Below are 24482 nucleotides of genomic sequence, written 5' to 3'. Positions count from 1 at the left end.
CCTGCTGGAATACACCCCCCGCCCCTCCATCACCCTAGAATGCCCCTGCTAAAAGTCGAGGAAATAAAACCATCAATAGCTAGTGAACTTGAAACCCAAGATGGCTAGATCTGGAAGAGGGGAGCTCCTCTCCCGGGAGAAGAGACACTTACAATTTCGCATAAAAGTCACAAAACTCCTTGTAGACCTTTACGTCACTGTGCCTGCGCTGCAGTTTGGACACAGCCCTCTCGTCTTCATTGCCATTAGCCTGGTGGACATTGTTAAGAGCTGTCTGGGGGATTTCTTCATTCTCTGGGATAACATAGGGGCACACCCTGCCCGGGAACGCCATCCGTGGGTGCTTGAGAGCCCCAAACCCAGGGCAGAGAGTAGCAGGCAGGGACAGAGAAACAATTTCCAGGCCTCCCCTGTTTCCCTGCCAGGGTCACTCCCACTGTTCCCACAGACGTCAGTCCTGCGTTTGCCAGGATCATTCCTAGCCTTTCATGTTAAGAGCTCCAGCAGCAAAGCAGTCAGTTGGTGTGCCAGTCCTGATTTACTGAGGCATTTCTGGAAGCTCCAGAAAACATTCCACAAAGCAGTGAGAGTCTTTGCTGGAACAATCTTCCTGATGGACTGTGTCTGTAAACACTGCTATGGAAGGAAGAACTGCTTGGCAGGGTCCGAGAGAAACAAACATCCACGTGTCCTGGGGAATCTGTCACCAGGCATCAACCACACAAACACTGTGCTTCTTGTAAAACATCCCCAGATATTCTGTTCCTAAACAAGCTCCCCACTGAGGCTAAATGCAGCCGGCACACTCTATGAGGCGCTGTAATGCCCAGGGCATGCTTGCCAGCTATACCCACGGTTGCCGTCCCCCAGGGGTCTGTGAGTCCCTGAGATTTGGAGCTACTTTGGACTTTCATTGATCCTAGTACTTGGTACATAGCAAGAGTTGGATGATGTGTTCAATGAATGGACATAAGAAGAAATAGGAAAGCGCTAGAGTCTAGTTAGAAACCCCCAGCTAATCCTAGCCTTTATCATGGTTAAGGATGCTGCTGGCATTCCTGCAATAGTCAGTCTACAGTACTGTTGTCTTGTAGCAGTGCTACAGATGAGGAGGGTGATGATGAAGGCCACAGGCAATAGAGGGGCTCAGAACCTTTCTCCAGGCCCATTCCTCTGAGACCTAGGTGCTCGATTTCTCACCAAAATCAAGGTACCAAGGGCCACTTAAGAAAGAAAAGCTAGAGAGTAGGTAAAAGGTACACTGACCAACAGAGGTCACACTAGAGATGAGAGCCATGAAAGCATCAGCAAACAGACACAATGCAGCTGAGACTCCCAAATAATAACAATAAATAATGCTACCTAAGCATTTGTAAGTACTATCACATCCCTATAAGGTAGGTATTATTTACAGATGAGGAACTGAGGTGTAAGGAGGCTGAATAACTAATTAAGTACATGGGAGAGTCAAGATTTAAATGTAAGTAACCTTATTCTAGGGCCTATGTTGTCAACTACCATGTCAGAAAATAGTTAAACATATTCACTGGAGAGCAAAATAAGTTAATTACAAAAGATTTAAGTAGTGAACACAAAATGAGACAGAAGCAGAAAATGAGATCTAGTCTTCCCACTTTGAAACCCAATGAATGATCTCAGAGCACAGGTCAGAAATTTAAAGGCTGTGGGGCTATGGATCCTGCTCAGACCCCAAGCCTGTGGCTGATGGAGTAAGAGACTCACCCTTTTTTTTTAAGTAGGCTCCACACCCAGTGCTGAGCCCAGTGCAGGGCTTGAACTCATGACTCTGAGATCAAGACAGCTGATATCAAGAGTCGGACGCTTAACCAACTGAGCCATGCAGGCATCCCAAGACTCACCATTTTTAAAGAGGAAAGAAACAGCCTTATGGTTTAACATGTATAAAACATATAAAGTTTTTTAACTTTATCATGACCACGTAGAATAGAGGAGGCAGCAGGCATGAACACACACACACACACACACACACACACACACACACACACACACACTGACTCTGAGACTAGAAACACAATGCCACTGAGTTAGGGGTAGCACAATAGAAAGAGGGGAACCATGCCTCCTGCCCAGAATACTTCTTCTCTCTTAAACTGATTATCTTCTATTTACATTTCTACTTTATCTAAGACACTCCTAAAAATCAATCTTTATTTTAATTATCTTTAAACTTTTCTATCTCAGTTTACTGGGACCAAGTCCACAAACATGGGGATTTGCCCTCCTCAGGGAAAAGATTCTAGACAATGGCTTAATGGTCAAAAAGAAGGAAGGGGGCCCCACTGCCACTGTGTTCTCAACAATAATCCTTCCACTTTGCCAATTTACAGCTAGTGTTCAGAGTTAATTTTTCCTGCATAAATAATAAATAAGAATCACCTTCTTAGCTTAAGAGACCTGCTTAAAGTCACACAGCTAGCAAGTGGAAGATCCCAAATTCAAATCCAGACATCTGCCTCCAATGTTTCTGTTTGTTTTTTACCTCTACATAAAATCTATCCTGTGGCCAACAGACACATGAAAAGGTCTCAACATCACTAATAATAAGGGAAAGGCAAATCAAAATCATAGTATCACCTCATACCTGTCAGAAATGGCTAAAACAAAAGACACAAACACTAATTTGAAAAGACATATGCACACCTATGTTCACTGCAGCATTATTTACAATAGCCAAGATATGGACATATCCTAAGTGTCCACTGACAGATGAATGGATAAAGAAGATGTGGTATAAAAAAAAAAAAGATGTGGTATATATACACATACACACAGTGGAATATTACTCAGCCATAAAAAAGAATGAGATCTTGCCATTTGCAACAACCTGGATGGACCTAGGGGGTATTATGCTAAGTGAAATAAGTCAGGGAAAGAGAAATACTATATAATGTCATTTATAAGTGGAATCTAAAGCCAAACAAAACAAATGAACAAAGAAACAAAAGCAGAAACAGACCCATAAATATAGAGAACTGATGGTTGCTAAATGCGAGTGTGTGTGTGTGTGTGTGTGTGTGTGTTGGGAAGGGGGATGGGTAAAAAAGGTGAAGAGGAGTGGGAGGTACAGGCTTCCAGTTACGGGACAAGTAAGTCACAGGGATAAAAGCTATGACACAGGGAATATAGTCAGTGGTATTATAATAGTCTTATATAGTAACAAATGGTAGCTATGCTTGTGGTGAGCATAGCACAGCTTATAGAGTTGTAAAATCATGATGCTGTACACCCAGAACTAATAGTGTCAACTATACTTCATGAAAAAAAATATATATACACACATACACATACCAAAACCAAAATACATAACCTAAAACTATAAAACTTCTTGCAAAAAATATAGGACAGTTATATAACAAATTTAAAACAATTTTTGTTCATGTTTTTATTTTAGGAGTAGGGGGAATGGGGGAGGGGCAGAGAGACAAGGAGAGAGAGAATCCTAAGCAGTCTCTGCACTCTCAGTGGCCTCAATCTCACAAACCATGAGATTATGACGTGAGCGGAAATCAAGAGCTGGATGCTTAACCTACTAAGCCAAAAAAATTTTTTTAAACAGGGGCACCTGGGTGGCTCATTTGGTTGAGCATCTGACTCTTGATACTGGCTCAGGTCATGATCTCACTGTTGTGGGATGGAGCCCTGCGTTGGGGTCTGTGCTGAGTGTGGAGCCTGCTTGGGATTTTCTCTCTCCCTCTCTCTCTGCCCCTCCTCTGCTCGCTCTCTTGCTCTCTCTCTCTCAAAAATAAGCAAACAAAATTTTTTTTTAATGAAATAAAATAAAATCTATACTGTATGGGTGTTTCCAGTAACTGATACACTTGTCTATGTCTAAGGAAAGAAGCTATTAGGCTCTATTTGTTTGTTTTGTTTACAATATGCTTACAGTTCTTAATCCATACTAGGTACAATGATTGCAAATCATGTTCATTTTCCTACCAGAAACATCATTAAATCCAAATATTCTGCCCACTGAGGTAATGCTATTGGCGATACCAACCTAAGGGCAGGACGCTGAAGTAGGTCCTAGAGATTTCCCTTTCCTTCAGTTCAGTTTCCAGGGGATCTGAGGATAAGTTTTCTATGTTCTTTTCATCTCACTTCACATGCTAGAAATGTAACCTCCAGGAATGTAGGAACTTTGTTTTGTTCATGCCTATGCCCCAGCATCATCAAGAGAAGCCACCACTTGGCAGGTGTGTGTAATTATTTGTTGAATGAACTAGGGTTAATAATCCATCTACTTCATCTGGCAAACCATGAAAACAGTGAGACAGCAATTTAGCTACCAGTCTGCTAAACACTTTGAGTCAGAAGATCTAAAAATGTAACTATCTTACTAACTTCATAAGAATTAATCTTATATTTACTAGACAGAAAAGCAGAACTATGAAAAAAAGCTAATAGTGAACACACACTATTCGGTTCATGAACAGACACAATGAAGACTCTTACCTGCTAAGGAATTAAAGATAATGTGGAAGATCTGCCATCAAGTTCTAACTTTTTATTTTGAAATAATTATAGTCACAGGAAGTTATAAAAAATTGTACAGAGAAGTTCTTCATACCCTTTACGTAGTTTCTCCAATGGTTACACTGTATGTGATTACAGTCCAATGTCAAAACCAGGAATCTGACATTAACACAAGGTGTGTATATACATTACATATATGTCATTTTACCACCTGGGCACTGCCCCTAATCAAGAAACAGCACAATACTGTCACCACAAAGATCTCTTTCATATTATCTCTGATAGTCACACTCACCTTCTCCACACCTTGCCATCTCTTAGCCCTTGGGAACCACTAGTCTGTTTTTCATTTATGTCATTATAATTTGGAGAATGTTACTGCTATGGACTGAATGTTTGTGTCCCTCCAAAATTCATATGTTGAAAGCCTAATCCCAAATGTGATGGTATTTGGAGGTGGGACCTTTGGGAGGTAATCAGGATTAAATTAGGTCAAGAGAAGAGCATTAATCCCTCATTATGGGATTAACATCCTTTAAGAAGAGGAAGAGACACAGATCATTCTTTATCTGCCATGTGAGGATATAGCCAAAGGTAGCAAAATGTGGATGGCTCAGTCAGTTGAGCATCTGACTTTGGCTTAGGTCATGATCTCATGGTTCGTGAGTTCAAGCCCAGTGTCAGGCTCTGCTGACAGCTCAGAGCCTGGAGCCTGCTTCAGATTCTGTATCTCCCTCTCTGTCTGCTCCTCCTCAACTTAAGCTCTCTTTGTCTCTCAAAAATAAATAAACATTAAAAAAAAAATTGTGGATCCTCACCAGACACTGGATCTGTTGGTACCTTGATCTTGAACTTCGCAGTCTCCAGACCCTTGGGAAATAAATATTTGTTGTTTAAGCCATACAGTCTATGATATTTTTGTCATAGCCAACCAAACTAAGACAGCTACATGGAATCATAATAGTATGTAACCTTTTAAAGGCTGGCTTTTTGTACTCAGCATAATATCGATCCAAGTTGTTAATATGTATCAACAGTGTGTAACTTTTTATTGCTGTCCATGGTATGGACATACCATAGTTTGTTTAACCATTCACCCAGTGAAGGTTCAGACATCATGTCTGAACATACGGAACTTTTCCTATGTGCTCACAATGCAACAGGCCTAAGGGGTATCTGAGAAGTGCCTGCCAAATGAATAAACAAGTGAATACAAGTCACAGCCTGTTTCTATGAGTATACAATGTCCTTAGGCAAACGATATATGGATATCCATGGATTCTCCATTATTCAAGTATATAAGGAGATGCTGAGTGAAAAGGGCTGTCTGTGCACCCTTGTATCTGAGTAAGGATCAGTAACTATGAGGCCACTGCAAGGTCAGGTGGTACTATTCACCCAAAAGGACTGCAAAGGGGAATCAGCTAGTCAATCACTTCCTTTCCAGCTATAAGCTAATAACAGAACAGAACACAGCTAAGAGAAATGCATGGTTATTTTTCCAAGAGGACATGGAGGTCATTTCAGGCCAAATAAACACCACTGCTTAAGTTTTATATCCAGGCATTTTGTTACTTTTAAACCATTTTTGGCACTTAATAATGTCTCTCTAAGAAATGCAAACAATCTTTTTAGATTGTGTTTCTAACAATGAGAAAAATATTTACCTGAATGCTTTTGATGGAACGTACTACTGCCACCTCAGTGGCATCAAAATAGTCTTAGAAACAGGGCAGGAGGCTGTTTAAAAAAAAAAAAAATACCCAAAAGCCAGTTTTGTCTGAATAGTGGGCCTGTTAGGTGGCTTCTGCTGAAGAACTAGGGTTTCCTGAGGCCCATGATTCCTTAAGGGTTCTTTCCAAAAGGTTCTATAACCTGACTATGGTCTATGGACTATGACTACGGTCTATGGGAGACCCTACAGGACATGTCTGAACCCTAAACATCCCTTAAATCCATCCGGAGTAGACAGACTCATATTTCCTACACTCAACATTTTTTGATCATCTACTGTGAGCGATCTACTGTGCTGTGTTTTTGTCCATTTGGGCTGCTATAACAAAATACCACAGACTGGGTGGCTTATAAACAGCAGAAATTTATTTCTGACAGTGTTAGAGGCTCAAAGTACAAGGTCAAGGTGCCAGCATGTTCAGGTTCTGGTAAGAGCCCTCCTCCCCTCTTCCTCATTCATATCCTCTCACCGGTGTTCTTACATGGTGGCTAGGGCTGGGGAGCTCTGTGAGACCTCTTTTTTAAGGGCACTAATCCCATTCATGAAGGCTCCACCCTCATGACTGAAGCACCTCCTAAAAGCCCCACCCACCAATACCATCACCTTTGGGGGTTAGGATTTTGGCATATGAATTTTGAGGGGACATGAATATTCAGACCACAGCAGGCAGGATCTAGGACCCTGGTGGAGTGCATGTAACAGTCTGTTAGATGCTAAACTACACACAACATATCTTATGTTAAGCTGACCACTCCAGTGTTCAGTAAAGAGTACTGCAGTGCTTCAGACCCTACCAGTCCAGCGAGCTCCATGATTTCAGCCCAAACTCCACCCCTGACATACTGCCTAGCCCGAGATACATAACTGACTGAGGGACATCACACAAAAATATTGTAGCTATAATCAGGAGCTCAAATACTTAAGTCCTAGATACAATCATGAGGATTGTTGCCAGAATTAAACACCAACTTTTTAATAACTGGCATTTTAAAATTAAAATTCTCTCGGATAGCAACAATTGAACTATGAGCTACCAGATACGTAGCTCATCTATGTGGTTTTTAAAATTGAAGCTGAACATTTTGACCAATTGCTTCTAAAACACAGGACTTGAATACAGAAAAAAAAAGGCAGTGCTATTTACATGTTTTACGCCATTTCATAGACAGACGTGAAGATGTGGATGGCTAACCAAGCACTTGGCAGTAACAACACCTAGAATGTAGCTTCTTCAACTTTAATCAAAGACTTCCATGTTGGGGTGCATGGGTGGCTCAGTCAGTTAAGTGTCTGACTTAAGCTCAGGTCATGATCTCGCGGTTCGTGAGTTTGAGTCCCAAGTCGGGCTCTGTGCTGACAGCTCACAGCCTGGAGCCTGCTTCGGATTCTGTGTTTCCCTCTCTCTTTGCCCCTCCTGGACTCATGTTCGCTAGCACTCTCAGTCTCTCTCTCTGTCTCTCCATCTCTCAAAAGTGAAAAAACGTTAAAAACAAAAGCAAAACAAAACAAAAAAGGCTTCCATGAATACTGGGGTATTCAAATTGTTGAGACAGCCTGGTTAAGTTACCATATGACGAAATGAATTATTTTCACTGTGATTCTCTATTCTACTTAAATGGAAAATTTAATCTGATTTTCCCCCTACTATTAAAAACACAACAATCGTGACATGCAAGTGAAGATAATGGAGCTGGAAAGTTCTTTCTCATTTCCCAGAGACCAGGACAAATGCACTGTGTTTTCTTTCAACAGTCAATGAGGAAAGAGACAAAGGTCGGCTAGCCAGAAAGGATATGGGAGTTGCAATTAACATAGCATTTTTCTTGTCTGTTAAAATTGTTTCCTAATTCTGAGTTGCACAAGCAAAAAGAGAGCATTTATTACAACAGGGGCAAGAGAGTGAGAAAGAAATAAGATGTGTTTTCAATTAACTTCAAAGAAGAAAGGTGTTGTTACCTGCCCACACAGGTGCTGATTACTGATTACAATCAAAGCAGAGAAGAACATCTTTGGCTTTGTTACTGTACTTTAGAAAGAACTGAAGAGACTAAGTGAACACTGTTATCACCTACCAGGAGGAAAGAACAGACTTAAAGGACCTCCTGCTCATCCCAAGTACTCAGAGCAGTCCAGCAGAGATCCTGAGGCTGGGACTCCAGAAGAGAAAGCTATTTGCATATGATTGTAACACTGTCTGAAATGAAATTCACCTAAAAGTTAGAGCTCTGTGCTGTTGAAGACAGAAGATTTAGAGCACCCCAAATGTTGTGATATTTGAAGAAGTGTATTTATATCCCTCTAAAGGAAAATGAGTGAAACAGTCTCTGGTTGAAAATTTCCAAGAAGAACACTAGCAGGCACACTTTCAGTCCTAAAATCAAAAAATACACTGTTTCCAGTGAAAGTGGGTGAGGTAAAAATTCTTTCTCTGGTGTCTGGAAGGGCCCTGGTTTTATTCTTGAAGCCCACAACAGAGGAGTCAACTACTCAGGAGCCATCAGGCAGACAGCTGCCTCAGGCTCTCCTCCATACCCTGAGGATTCTGTGGCACAAGACAGGTCCCAAAGGTGCTCTGCAGCTCAGAAATACTCTGCCTGCAACAGGCACAAATTGTCGCAAATTATAGTCCAGTTTCTCAATCTTAACAAATTTAATAAGTATTAACAACCTACTTAGTGGACTACTTCTTGGGAAGTACTTCTCTCTGGACAATCTCTAGAAGTTTTCCAACGTTACCCAACCAACCCATCCACAAACTTCAGCAGGTAGAGGACACAGGGAGCCTGGGGAAGATGCAGGAATGAGAACTCACAGTGTTCTCCCCTTTCTCCATGACACTCTTGTTGCATCCACACGACTCCTGAAACAGAATGCTACAGGCACCAGTGACAGTCACAACAAAGTTTATTGCAATGAGAGGCAAGGCCAACCAATCAGGACCAACACTCTTGATCAGAGTGCGGCCCCGAACAGCTGGGGTACAGAGTTTTTAAAGCCGATCACATAGTTTTATCATTACCTGGGAACAGAACAGAGAAACAGTTCCCAGATGAGTTGGAAACAGTTCCCAGATGAGTCAGAAACGGTTGCCGGATGAGGTGATTATTTTAGACTTTCTGCCCCTAAGTTGCAACCAGTGGATCTCCTTGACCTTGCCCCTGATGCTCTTTTCTGTGAACTTTTGTTTCCTTTGTTGGTGAAGCCTGATTTACAAGAGTAGATTTTCGAGAGTACGAAGCGTAATTTACAAGAGTAAAGCAAGGCTGTTATCTCTTGACCTTCAGGGTCAGAACAAAGCTGTTATTTTTCAAGCTACAGTGTCAACACAAAGCTGTTAGCCCTACACTACAATTTAACCCTTACACTCTGATGCTGACAGGTCTACTTTATTAAGAGACATTCTGGACCACGTGCAGAGAAAAACCAACAGAGTTCAAGACAGTTCGTGACACCCTTCTCTCTTGGGTACAGATGTAACAGTGCTGACTTGCTGCCTGCATCCAGCCACCCTGTCTTTGCAGTAATGATGACACTCCCATCCCACAGAGCAACCCACTAGAGAAGGAAAGATACAAAACTAGATCTGGGAGGGGGAACACCAGAGTGGCTTAGTCAGCTGAGTGTCCGACTTCGGCTCAGGTCATGATCTCCTACTTTGTGAGTTCGAGCCCCACATCAGGCTCTGTGCGGACAGCTCAGAGCCTGGAGCCTGCTTCTGTCTCCCTGTTTCTTTCGAATTCTGTCTCCCTTTCTTTCTGCTGCTCACACTCCGCTCTCCTGCTCACACTCTGTCTCTCTCTCAAAAAATAAATGAACACTAAAAAAATTCAAAACTAGATCGGGAAAGTGGTAGAAGATGTGGCAACAAGGCAAAATCAGTAATAACCAAAAACTAACAAAGGAGGTGAACGGGCAACCTCAGCTTCTGGAAGCCCCAAGTGTATGGAAGTGTGAGCACTCTGAGACAGGATCACTGGGTTGCACTGTTTTGTTTGGCAAGTTGAATTTCTCCACCCCCATCAGCCCCTAAGCAACATAGCTTGTTACAGAACATTTATAAAAGGCACAGAAGACCCACTCATCTAGGAGACCTGCCATCTAGAGATAAGCACTGCAATATGTTGATCTCTATTCCTTGTAAAATACATGTATACACATGATTGTAAATAAGGGCAAGACTGTTGCATGGTGATTGTTCAGAATTATCTTTCATAGTATCAAACATACCTAGTACTGGACATAAAAAGACACAAACCTGAAAGGACATAAAGTTCTTTGGATGAATACTACTGCCCCCTTTTCCCCTGCTTTCTGCTTATCCAAAACTTGCCCAGTCCTCAAATTTCTATTCAAGGTCTTCTCTAAGAAGCCTCCTGTGAGCATTCTAGCCTGTACTAAATTGTTTAGCATGTACAGTGCTCAAGTGGGTAAGATTTCAGTCGATTCCACATTGTGTTCTACACTGCAAAGATGGTTCTTCTCTCAAGAACACCATGAGCCCTTTAGTGTGAAAATTTCCATGGAGTCTTCATATCAAGCACCCTCTTAGTAGGCAATAATCAAAGTGGCCCTTTTGTGAAAAGTTGCTATACAACAGAGCTACGGAGGTGCTGGTAAGCCACCACCATCTCCAGAAACCCAAGACAACTCGGTGTAGCATCAGTATGTACTTCAGCGTGACATTTTCTTGTCAGTAAAGAGAACTCTCTTAACAAGATATCATCACTGCGGTCTGAAACCTATAAGCTTTCTAACAAACTTTCTCTTGCTAGATCCCCATGGTTGCTCAGTAAGCAGAGTGTTTGGTCAATTGAAAAAACTTTCTTAAAATCCTCTTTCATAGGTTAGGCAATTTTTCTCTGATTTTTTAAACATCCTCACTGGAAAATGTCTCTGTAGCAGCTCCTCCATTATCCAAATCATTTCTCCCTATGACTCGTATGGTGACCCACTAACACATATTCTCACCCCAAACATCTTTTTAAAATGATACATTGTGTCCTGACCAAAATAGATGAATTTGAGAAAGCCTTTTATTTCAAATATAGAACAGTATTTTTAGCTAAGAGTGTTGACTAAAAGAATGTCCAGCTTACCAGGGAAATCCCTCAGTGAATCCATGGGCACCTTATATGGCTGGAGTGGCCATCAGCACCCAACTTTCTGGCTCTAAATTACATTCTTATTTTAGTTCTGACTCAGCTGGGATGTCTCACTGAACTGACCTTCAGTTAAGATGGGACAGGAAGTCAATGGGAGTTTTTACTCTGTGAATAAGCTTCACACGAGTGATAAGGTAAAAGAAAACCATGAGAATTTCAGTAAGGAAGGACAGAAAAAAACTCACACTGTACTCAAGGTAAAACAACCCTTTCAAACTTAAATCTACATCTTCCATTTTCAGTTGTTTTATTTATTTTTAACACAGAACATGTTTTCACGTATATTTTGTTACATTAAACAACATTTGAAAATATTGGACAGAATTAAACAGAAGAACTGAAAATTATTTGGCTAACTTTAAAAAGGTAATTCTTCTCTTTTAACTTCAAATTCTGTGAAGTTCATATAGAAAGACAAGGAACTGCTTTAGCTACCATGACTTACAGTTTCCCATATGTATAATCAAAAGATGTGGAAATGATCAGGAGGCCTGAGCACCTGGTGGTGTCATTGTAAGGCTACCTAGTACACGGGTTGAGCTTCAGTTTCTCCCAGGTGTCTTTGGCATGTTCCTCCTCTTTTTCTGCCTCCTGTCCTCAGCTCTTCTCTTTCCCCATGGAGCTTACTATTCTCTGTCACAGAATGAAGTCTGGGTTTTTGAAAGCAGTTTACAAGGTTAGGTAGGAAGCTTCATGTTCAGTTCCTTTACCTCTTCTCAAGGAGACATACTCTATGAATCCAGCAGTAATAACATAAAGGTAGGATCATTATGACTGCAGACAGATTCCTCATTTCCTGATGGAAGATTACTGGAATATCTTTAGTGTGCTGATGATGGGAAAGTGCTTTCTCTGCAGCCTGCTGGCCCGGAGGCCTTTCAGCAGAGGGCGCTGGAGACACTGACTGGAGGAAAGGGTTTTGCATGCTGCTCCTGGCAAGCTCAGTAGACAAGTGCGCGTGGGGGCAGGGCTTTCTCAGGTCCAGCCTCTGGCAGCACATACAGTTTCTTCAGTGCCCAGTTCACATGTGCATGGCAGCCAGAAGCAGTGAATGGCAAGCAGCTTTCCTGGTGGCAATGCCTGGTGGTTCTGCAGCAGGGGGGGCCTCTGGCTCCTGCAGCGTGTGGCAGCCCACAGCACACTGACCACCCAGCCCTGCCTCTCCAACCACCACACTGCCCACCGCTCCCATTCTTAGCACTTCTGTAGTAGAGAGCCTTGTGGCACCCTGCAGGGAGAGTCTCCTACAAGTTCAGGTTTCTAGAAACATATGTTTCACTGCAGCAGCACTGTAGCAACTGCTGTGCTATTCCCAACCATGGTGAGTCCTGGGTGGGGAGGAGGGCTCTTCGCTGCTTAGAGGTGCTAATCCCACACTCTTAGCCTTCTCTCTGCTTCTTACTAGTCAACTTCTTATGAGTGCAAACCTTTACTGGAGTTAATAACTCTTTTTATCTTTTTTGTGAAACCTTCCTCCTTCAAATTACAGTAAAACCTTGGTTTGTGAGCATAATTTGTTCCAGAAACATGCTTGTAATCCAAAGCACTTGTATATCAAAGCAAATTTCAAGAACCACTGGTACAGTTGTGATCATGTGATGTTTGGCATCATGTACTTACTCGTATTGCAAGACATCACTCATTTATCAAGTTAAAATTTATTAGAAATGTGTGCTCTTGCAGAACACTTGCAGAACAAGTTACTTGCAATCCAAGGTTTTAGTATACTATGTGGCTTTTTCTCTCCTGACTGGATCCAGACTGAACCACAGCTGATATGAGAGGCCAAAATCAGGACTCTTTAATTGATTGTTCTTAGACCTCATCGGGTCCTTTATCCAATATGAGGCATCTGTCTCACTTAAAACAACTGGATTTGTGTTTGAAACTAGAAAGGGAAGGGAGGAGTGGATTATAAAATAAAAAGTCCAGCATAATAAAATGGCCAGCTAGATAAGAATTCAAGACAGTCGACCTCACTCTTTGTGTCTCCAAGCCAGAGGCCACAAATGGACTCAAGGTTCAACTCAGGGCAAGAGTATATGGCACTCCCCTCCTCCCCCCCCAACCTAGTACAGAGCAGAAATTCCTTCCTGTGATCACTCTCTTGTACCAGGGGCATGTCTGGGGACCAGTCAACCTGGGTTCTTATATTTTCACGCTAGGTATTAACCCAGGAAAGAGGCAAACAAGGGACACACTTCTGCTTCAGTCTTCAAGAAACAAAAGAGGAGAATAAAGGAGACTTTATTAACCTTTAGTAAGCTCTCACTTACTAAACATCTTCAAGACTGTAAGGAGGCTGATGATAAGAACTGCAAGCTTCCTGGGCACTTACTATGTACCAGAACACTTGGTTATGGGGTATTCTGTGCTACTTCATGTCAGTGCTATACAAGTTTCCTTGGTCACAGCAATTCCTGTTTCCCTTCCTGTCATGACAGTCCTGGTGTGTAATAACTAAGCAGCAGCCTGCTTCCTAAACAGTCCCTCAATTTCAGAATACTTGTGGTGGAAAGGACCATCACACCACTTAGCAGTGACTTGCATTGCATCTCTGCAGGTATGGTCACACCAAAAGCCTGTTTGTGGGCACAGCCAGAAAGCACAGTTCCAGGAGAGCCTGAAAGTCAGCCCCTTGAGGGCTCCAAGGCCTATGCCAGGATTCTCAGCTTCATTTTCTGAGGAGAGATCGGGCAAAATCTAAAATGTGATATAGTAATATTCTAAACAACTTCTGTCATAAAAATGCGCTTTTAAGGGATGATACATTATCTTATTATTATCTGTTCTGTTTCCTCTTCATCTACCTTCTTTCAGTCCCCATACATACAAAAGCTGAACTGACAAACTCTGAGTCACGAAACACGGCAGCAGCTGGCACGACAGGGAGCAGACCAGCCCTGTGGGCCTTCTTTCCCTTCCCTTTACAGACATCCTGGTGGCCATCATCTGCAACCCTAAACAGGCTAGTGACAGACCAACTTTACAAGGGCTGTAGCTGTTCAGCCTGCTTTCCCTTCCCATTCTTACAGGACTCTTTGAGGACACAGCTCTCCCTCCTCCTTCTGGAGCATGGCCTCTACTTGCCACAAAGAGGCCAGAGCCACCATCCAGTTTCCACCCCAACTACAAACCTTCCAGAAATATTGTTTCTAAAGAACAACGTACAAGAAAAAAAATCAGGGAAAAGGCTTGGGAAGAGAAACAACACCACAGAGCTTGCAAAGACTATTTCAGTGACTTTTACCATTGAGGCTTACACACCTGCACATGCTGGTGTGTGTGTTGTCTTCTAATATGTAATTGCTTAAATAATATTAAACAAAACTTAAACCTTCCTGACTATAGGACATGGAGACTCCTTGCTCTAATCCTCTTATAAACAGAACTGACACCAAGGATTTTAGTTTAGGGCAGCAAACGTGTACTGGGATGACAATGTCTATATAAATCTTTAACCATAGCAACGCATAAAACAGAATGATCTCTTCTCATGGCATAAATAAGGAAGCAAAATGTCATCAAAACTAACTTGGTACCAGGTCAAATTCTAAGCTGGAAAAATAGAGCAAAATACTTGAGTTCTTAAACAGCTTGGAATCTAGTAGGAAAGCAAATCAAATGATGAAATGCTGAGAATGGTCCACATAAACTAATAAAACCATATGGTCTGAATATAAGTAAAAGAGCTGTCTAGCCCTCAAGTGATTGTATCCGTGATGTTGCATCAAAAATCAATGATCTGCCTCTATTAAAAGTGGTAGTCCTTTCTACTCTTCCACAGATAACGATATTTCAAACAAGTAGAGACAAATGATCACCATTATTTCAAGAGACAGTTTTATCCTTTTAGATAAAATTGCTCTGAAATAAAGGAAATAGTTCTGTATTGAAAGGATAAATGAAAAGCAAACATCAAATTACTCACTATGTTAAGATGCTAGCAAAGGGGGGGGTGCCTGGGTGGCTCAGTCAGTTAAGTGTCTGACTTCGGCTCAGGTCATGATTTCACAGTTGGTGGGTTCAAGCCCCGCGTCGGGCTCTGTGCTGACAGCTCAGAGCCTGGAGCCTGCTTTGATTCTGTGTCTCCGTCTCTCTTTGCCCCTCGCCTGCTCACACTCTGTCTCTCTCAAAAATAAATAAACATTAAAAAAAATTTTAAAAAAAGATGCTAGCAAAAGCAAAGAGACAGAAGAACAGTTAATATTTTAAAAGGACAAAATCCAAATTTTACACTGCTGTCATGATAAACATTTTAAGAGTCATATGGGATGCATGAAGGCTTTCAGGGACAGAGCGGGAAGGGATGAGGGGGAAAAATCACATGGCACAGTTCATTATCACGAGCACAAATACAATCAGTGCTCAATATTATAATGGCTCATAAAGCAATGTGTTTTTTCATCGAGAAATCAATCTATATACTTGCTATGCAGGTACAGACTGCCTCTAGGTAAACTGCCTATATAAACACATATGAACAAGCCAGTTTACCTTCCCTTTTATTGAATGTTTCCATGTAAATGCAGACAGCTGGAGTCATTATCACACAGCCCAGAGGTCAGAACCCCAGGGGGTCACACTTAGCTCTGTAGAAGCAGTTTCAGACAGGCCATGATCTACATTTTGGTTCTTTCGTAACATTTGCATTCCCTCTTATATTTTTCAAGACTCAAAAGGCACAGAAAGAAGCCAGAGGCTTTTCTGCAGCTCATTTACCATTCATTTGACCCTAAACATCATTTTGTGCCCTAAGGTCTGGCACTGCCTTGCAGAGAAAGAACAAACTGTCCTGAACCATGAGAATTCTGAGTACATGCTCCTTTGGGTATTCTTTCTTGATTTTGCACATGTTAAGTGGCTCCAGCACTTAATTTTTAACAAGGTGTCTTTCAAGGAGAGACCATAGCAGAATTCCAACAAATTACTAACATAGGTACTCAGGAAGCAAAGAGAAACTAATGTTCAGCTTTGCTAACAGATGTGTCTTCCCAAATAGTAAAAATGGAAAGTGTCCAGTCATTTGATATTCAAAACGAAATACAATTCCTCCTTGAATAACTCTAAATCTGTTAATATCAAAACACCTTTTCTTTTTATCAATCATATTCAGTTGGCAAATGGAGAAACTCAAGCTCCTAAAAATAAGTGACTCGTAAAAGTCAATTACTAAGTGGTGATACCAGATATTGGATGTAGTCTCTGCTACCCCAGACTATAAACTATAATGGCCCACAGTCCATGAGCCAAGCTCTTATTTTCAAAATAAACGTAAATTGTCCCACAGATGAAACAAATCTCTCTCTGCCATGGAGGTAAGAACAGTAAATGAGATGTTCAGTCCAATCTCTTTCGATACAAATTGAGAAAGGCTTAATAATTACCACAGGTAGACCTCCTTGGGTAAGGTAAGGGGCTCCTATCTCTTTCCACTCTCCTCCTCCCATCAACCTCCAAATTACACATACCAGAGCCACAAATGCTGAAATCCTGGTTGGTTTATATGACACTGACAGGCAAGTGACTGACAGACTCTCGTTATAGATGTTGGGTAAGGCAAACTACTGATAAGCCCAGCAAGTGTTAAATTATAATGTGTTACACAGGAGGGAAAGGTTAAAATTGTGCCACTCATCATGATACATATCAAAAAATTATAAACTCTAATTACTGAAGATTTCAAACACATATTAAACTAGTGGGGAAAATAAAATGAATCCCCTCATATCCAGCTCAATGCCAAAAGTTATTAAAGCGTGACCAATTTGTTTTATCTATTCTTCAACCATAAAATATTTTGAAGCAAATTCCATACATCATATCATTTGATCCATAAATTCTTCAGCATATAACCATAATGTATATATTCAAGCTCTATTTTCCCCTACAGGGATGTAATATAGCATAGTAAATTGTGAAGGAGGCTCATTATAGAGATGCTTGAGTTCTACCTACTACTATTTCAAAATTACAAATTCTTGGGGCACCTGAGTGGCTCATTCTATTGAGCATCTGACTCTTGATTTTGGTTCAGGTCATGATCCCTGGGTTGTGGGACTCATAAGTGGGGGTAGACTGTCCTCCACTAGTTTTCAAATCATACTGAGATACCTCAGCAGCTGCCAAAGGACTGGGGGAAGGTTCAGGAAAAGAATCCGGTCTAGCCATCCCACCCCTTCCCTTCTCATCACTTCCACAGAGCATCACTGCTTTTGTTCTACACACCACAGTGCCCAGGAACATCCTGTCTGGAAAAGATGATTTTTTTAAAAAGCTTCTGACTGGAACTTCAACTTCTTTCTGAGATTTTCAGATACCTGTTTTTGTTTTTTTGGTCCATTCCTGTGAAAATCAGAAGCTCTAAAAACATTGACCAGTTTTCTGAAATGGTCTGATATTTTACCACTTCTATTATGAGTGAAAGTTAACTTACTGGTATCTACCAGTTTTAACTGGTGACTGAGTAGATCAATCTCAGTCTTTAGTTCTCTCTATATAGCTCAGAAGATCACCCTAAGTTCATTCACAGAGAAGCATCTTTCCTGGAAACAATCTTGTAACTCCTTCTTTTTCCCTTCAAACATGGCTGAAACATTCCAAATGAGCAGCCTGCATGTAAGCTGTGGCCCAGTTCTAGGTCCATGCACACTCATACTTCTTCCCCATAATACTATCATTTTTTTTTCATTTCTATAACTCCTAAACAGAATTTTGATAATAAAATGTACCATTTAATCTCAGTACCATTTGACAATGCCTTCTTTAAGTTGTTATAATAGCAGATGGCAATACAAAGATGTACAAAGGTGACAGCAGTAATCTGCTAAATTGCAGAATTGGTTACAGTGGCCACAAAACCTATCAAAATCCAACAGACGTGTTCCCAAAGAAGACAATCAGGTGGCCAACAAACATATGAAAAGATGCTCAATCTCACTACACATCAGGGAAATGCAAATCAAAACCACTTGTGATATCACTTCACACCAGTCAGAACATCAGTTATTAAAGAGACAAGAGGATAGGGCACCTGGGTGGCTCAGTGGATTAAAGCCCCATGTCAGGCTCTGTGCTGACAGTTCAGAGCCTGGAGCCTGCTTCAGATTCTGTGTCTCCCCCACCCCTCTCTGCCCCTCCCCTGCTCTGTCTGTCTCTCCCAAAAATAAATAAATATTAAAAACAAAAAAGAAGACAAGAGGAGCCCCTGGCTGGCTCAGTCAGAAGAGCATGCAACTCTTGATCTCAGGGTCGTGAGTTCGAGCCCCACATTGGGTGTAGAGATTACTTAAATGAATAAATAAACACAACAAGAAATAACAATTGTTACTGTTAACAAGAAAAAAATAACAAGAAAAAAAACACAACAAGAAATAACAATTGTTGGCAAAGATGTGGAGAAAAGGGAACTCTCATGCATTGTTGGTGGGAATGTAAACTGGTGCAGTCATTACAGGAAACAGTATGGAGGTTCCTCAAAAAACACCAAATGACCTAGGAATTCCACTACTGGGTATTCGCCCAAAGAAAACAAAAACATTAGTTTAAAAAACATATATATGCAGAGGGGCGCCTGGGTGGCGCAGTCGGTTAAACGTCCGACTTCAGCCAGGTCACGATCTTGCGGTCTGTGAGTTCGAGCCCCGTGTCGGGCTCTGGGCTGATGGCTCAGAGCCTGGAGCCTGTTTCTGATTCTGTGTCTCCCTCTCTCTCTGCCCCTCCCCCATTCATGCTCTGTCTCTCTCTGTCCCAAAAATAAATAAACGTTGAAAATTAAAAAACAAACAAACAAAAAAAAAACAAACAAAAAAAAACCATATATATGCATCCCTATGTTTACTGCAGCACTATTTATAATAAGTAAGATACGGACACAACCTAAGTGCCCATGATAGATGAATGATAAAAAATGTGGTATGAGCAAGCAGCTTTTTTTTTATGTTTACTTATTTATTTTGAGGGAGACAGAGACAGTACAAGTTGGGGAGGGGCAGAGAGGGAGGGAGAGAGACAGAATCCCAAGCAGACTCTGTGCTGCCTGTGCAGAGCCTGACATGGGGCTCAAACCCATGAAACTGCAAGATCATGACCTGAGCTGAAACCAAGAGTCAGATGCTTAACCGACTGAGCCACCCACGTGCCTCAAGCATGTAACTCTTGATTTCAAGGTTGTAAGTTTAAGCCTCATGCTGGAGGTAGAGTTTACTTAAAAAAAAAAGAGAGAGAGATGTTGTATGTATATTTACAATGAAATATTATTCAGCTATTAAAAGAATGAAATCTTGCCATTTGTGATAACATGGATGAACCTACAGTGTATTTGCTATGTAAAGTAAGGCAGAAAAGATAAATACCATGTAATTTCACTTATATGTGGAACCTAAAAAACAAACGAATAAAAAACAGAAACAGACTACATAAATACAGAGAACAAAATGATGGTTGCTAGAGGAGAGGAGAGAGGGGAATGGGTGAAGTAAGTGAAGGGAATTAAGAGGTACAAACACCCAGTTATAAAATACATCACAGAGATGAAAAGTACAGCATAGGGGATATAATCAATAATACTGTAATAACATTGTATTCTGACAGATGGTGACTACTCTTAATGTGGTGAGCATTTGGTTATGTATATGATTGTCGACACACTGTGTCATACATCTGAACTCCTACGATATCTTGTATACTGACTGTACTTCAATAACAAAAACATTGTTCATTTATTTTAAGAGAGAGAGAGAGAGAGAGAGAGAGAGAGCACATATGAGCAGGGGAGGGTCAGAGAGAGAACGAGACAGAGAATAGGAAGCAGGCTCCACGCGGACAGCAGAGAGCCCCCAACGCGGGGCTCAAACTTATGAACTGTGAGATCATGACATGAGCCAAAGTTGGAGGCCCAACTGACTGAGACCCAGGTGCCCCAGAAACATTTTTTGTTTTGTTTTGTTTTTAAAGCATAAAACAAACAGTCATGTTTTTAAAAGCCTCACTTATGTCTTGTAATGGCTTCGTATTTAGTTTGGAAAGAAAAACCAAAATATTCTACTCTGATTTTACAATCTCTTCAATGAATGACCTAATACAATGCTCTCATAGTTCATTTCATTTATTCACAAATATTAACTGAACATCTAGTAGTTTAACATTTATTTATTTTTGAGAAACAGCGTGAGCAGTGGAGGGGCAGAGAGAGAGGGAGACACAGAAACCAAAGCAGGCTCCAGGCTCTAGGCTGCCAGCACAGAGCTGGATGTGGGCCTGAAGTCACAAACCGCAAGATTGTGACATGAACTGAAGTTGGACACTTAACCGACTCAGCCACCCAGGCACCCCTGAACATCTAGAAGTTTAAATTGTGCTAGTCACAAAGTGAGTTAGAAACTACTCCCAGCCTGGATCTGACAGTTACCTTTACATAGATGGTATCTGACACCATGAATACTGAAGAGCTTTTGGAAACACTAGCAAGGGCAACAACAAATGAGAAATCGAAAAGAAGCAGTAACTAGTAGGAAAACTAAGAAAAGGCAGCATTGGGGAGATGAATGAAGGAGAAAGTTTTAAGAAGGAAGTATTACTGCTATACAAATTCAAAAAGAAGTAAAGGCAAAGTAACTTGATTTATAGTGACAGCCTTGGGATTGTGAGGTGGGCCTCCCTCCCACGACAGACACTTACTTCCTCCCTGCCAGCTAGCAGTACAGCGAAGAGACTCACTACTTACTACGGATTGTATGAGAGGGATGATCGGATAAAGGCTGCTGCCAGAGAGGGAAAATGTAACCTAAGGAATGGCTCTGGATCAGTGATGTGTGACCATAAGGTCTAGGTGACCAAGCTGATAGGAGGGAATACAAGGAACCACAAAGTTGACAACAAGCTACCATGATTTTCATTTATTCCTACAACTCAGTGAACTTTTATGAGTATTACGTAGAAACCGCTGTGAAGGAAAAAAATGGGGGGGGGGGGACAAATCCCTAACAAATGATCAATGCACAGCTTTGCCTTCAGACATCTTAGTTTAGCAAAGGAGCCTAGATGCATGTACAACTGACAGTGACATAAGCTAGACTGTATCCTATGGGATAGTGGGGCACATGGCACCGGGTGGGCAGGGGTGACGAGAAGCAGTGGGCTTGGGGATGAAGAATTCTGCTCTCCTGCAGTCTTGCCCTTCACTGATTGTGCAAAGGCAGGATTAAGCAAGAGAACACATGAAAATGTCTAATAGCACTAGCTTCATACAAGTTCGACATGCTACTTTCTCTCATGGATTCCCTCTGTCTTCATTCAACAAACAATTAAAGCAGTGAGTGGAGCGTGAAATCGGGGATGGCACAGCAGGATGGGAAGAAAACATGGAAGGCAGGCATAGTGCTTCATTCATTCACAAAGGTACAAGCAGATCTCGATGGACAGGGCCATTGACGGATATGAGATGATTCAGAGACATATATATAAGGATTGTGAATGAAGAGAAACAGAGGGCTGATTTAACATTTAACATTTGACTGACTTGGTGTTCTTATTCTCTATGCATCATACACAACTGGTCCTGAGTACCCTGACTTCATTCTTTCCAGGTTCCCCAGGCTGAGTTAAGTGGCACAGTCCACCCCTTTGTGGCAGGCAGCCCAGAGGGTAACCCTGGAGACCCCGCCTCTTGGAACTGACAAAGATTCTCTCCTTGATGAACTCCAACCATGCTCTTTTAAGCTCTTTCTTACTGGGCCCTGACTTTTGAGTTTCCACAGCCAGAATCAGAGTAACTTAACCTCCCACCCTTGAGATCTACTCAGTCTCTCCAACTAACAAGGTTCTTCATCCTCCATCATTCCCCAGATGATGTCTGTTCCCCTGACCTGCCTTCATCAATATTTCTCTTAGGTCAGTGTGACTGTAACCTCCCACCCTTGAGATCTGCTCAATCTCTCCAACTAATTAAATTCCTCATCCTCTACTGTTGGAGAAGTGGATAAAGTACACCAAAGATGGCTGATTGGACTAAAACAAACTCTGGTTTCTAGCTTAGAGACCCCTCCTCCGGTTTCTTCTTCCTTTGTTTGCTGTGCACGCGAAAACCTCCACAGATATGGAGGCTGTCGGCTATAAATTACCCTCCCCACTTGCATTCCGGGCTCAGATCTTTGGAGAAAGTCTCCTCTGAGCCCGCCGGTGTACAATAAATCTCCAATCCACCAAGATATCCGAGTGCCGCTTGTTTTTTCCGCCAGCGTTCCAGCCTGGTTCCGTAACACTACCACCCCCCAGGTGATGTCTGCTCACCTGGCCTGCCTTTAGCAAGAATCCTGTTAGGTCAGTTTTGCCAGAATGCCCCCTTACCTCTGATGTTTCTTCTCAGTAATTCTCCATCCACTGACCCCTACTCTGCTCCCTGGCTATAAACCCCACTTTTCCTTGGTGTACTTGGGAGTTCAGCCCTCATCAATCTCCCCCACCAGGAAGCCCACTGCAGTGGTCCCTATATCTATCTTGATCCTGAATAGTCTGCCTTATTGTTTTGTAATAGGTGTCACTGGATGTTGTTTTTCTTTTTTTAAAAATTTTAAAATGTTTATTCATTTTTGAGGAGCGAGGAGGCAGAGAGAGAGCAAGAGACACAGAATCCAAAGCAGGCTCCAGGCTCTGAGCTATCAGCACAGACCGGGATGCAGGGCCCAAATCCACAAACCGTGAGATCATGACCTGAGAAGTCAGATGCTTAACCAACTGGGGTGCCCTGTTTTTCTTTAATAGTAGTCGCACTTTTGCGTAATCCCCTGTTCTTCAGTGTAGACTGGACTTACTAACTTGCTTTTAATGAAGGCATTACAGCAAAACTGGTAAGTCATTTCCAAGATTTGTCTATATAAAGACTGTGGCTGCCATTCTTGAGCTCTCTCCCTCTCATCCACTTGAGTCTTGAGAAGACTACAGCCCTGACTGAAAGCTCAACAGCAATACCACAAAAGATCCTGAGCTAAATTCGATGAACTAAGATGCATCTGGATTCCTTGCTCACAGAAACTGTGGGATAACAAAGATTCACTGTTTTAAGCCTCTAGTCAGTAAGTCCGTACCCACAGGCCAAATGTGGCTCACTGTCTGCTTTTGTAGGTGAAGTTTTATTGTAACACAAAGAGCTACACTCATTCATTTACACATCTTCTACAGCGGTGTTCATACTACAACAGCAGAGTTGAATAGCTGTGGCACAGAACGTATAGTGTGCAAAACCTAAAATATTATCTGGCCCTTTACAAAAAAGTATGCCGACTCCAGGTGCCCTTAAGTTTAGAGGTGATTTGTTATTCAGTAATAGGTAGCTAATGCACTCTGATCCTTTTTTTTTAATGTTTATTTATTTTTGATAGAGAGAGAGAGAGAGAGAGAGAGCACGAGTGGGGGAAAAGCAGAGAAAGAGGGAGATAAGAATCCGAAGCAGGCTCCAGGCTCTGAGCTGTCAGCATAGGGTCTGACACAAGGCTCGAACCCACAAGCTGTGAGATCATGACCTGAGCTGAAGTTGGACGCTTAACCGACTGAGCCATCCAGGCGCCCCCAATGCACTCTGATCCTATAGCATCATGGCCATTCCTCCAGCTATCTTTCAATTGTCTCTGTGTGTCTGTTTTCCCACCATATACAAAGTTACGTGTTAGCAGGTAATGAATGGTTTAATCAACTTCATATCCCCATTTCCCTGGCACAGAGTCAGACCTTAATAAATGTAGACTGAACCAAGAATGCCTAGACAAATACATTTTACCTACTAACATGGGAAACTCACAACCTAGCAATATATCCTTTAAATAAAGAATATTACAGGGGCATCTGGATGGCTCAGTCGGTTGAGCGTCTGACTTCAGCTCAGGTCATGATCTCACAGTTTGTGAGTTCGAGCCCCAAATCGGGACTTGTGCTGACAGTTCAGAGCATGGAGCCTGCTTCTGATTCTGTATCCTCCTCTCTCTCTGCTCCTCTCCCACTCCTGCTCTCTCTCTCGCAGAGATAAACATTAAGAAAGAAAGAAAGAAAGAAAGAAAGAAAGAAAGAAAGAAAGAAAG

General features: G+C 41.8%; 1 protein-coding gene across 9 annotated transcripts in view; it reads right to left on the bottom strand.

The window, feature by feature from the left end:
- The window catches only part of LIMS1 (LIM zinc finger domain containing 1), a 155484-nt gene that overhangs the window by 31704 nt on the left and 99298 nt on the right, over positions 1 to 24482 (bottom strand). For 2 of the 9 annotated variants that reach the window (XM_040454151.1, XM_040454153.1), the window contains exon 1: positions 153 to 423. The exons of 5 other annotated variants lie outside the window; for them this stretch is intronic. In XM_040454151.1, coding sequence (XP_040310085.1) covers positions 153 to 334 — 182 coding nt within the window. In that variant the 5' untranslated portion in view covers positions 335 to 423. Of the gene's footprint in view, positions 1 to 152; positions 424 to 5333; positions 5393 to 24482 lie in introns of those variants that run through there. 2 more of the 9 variants (XM_040454159.1, XM_040454154.1) reach the window with 2 other exon arrangements.

Source organism: Herpailurus yagouaroundi, unplaced genomic scaffold, assembly GCF_014898765.1.
Source record: "Herpailurus yagouaroundi ecotype Mexico unplaced genomic scaffold, PumYag 210, whole genome shotgun sequence".
NCBI classification, from domain to species: domain Eukaryota; kingdom Metazoa; phylum Chordata; class Mammalia; order Carnivora; family Felidae; genus Herpailurus; species Herpailurus yagouaroundi.
The sequence above is the reverse complement of the archived record's forward strand: the minus strand, read 5'-3'. Positions and strand labels throughout refer to the sequence as shown.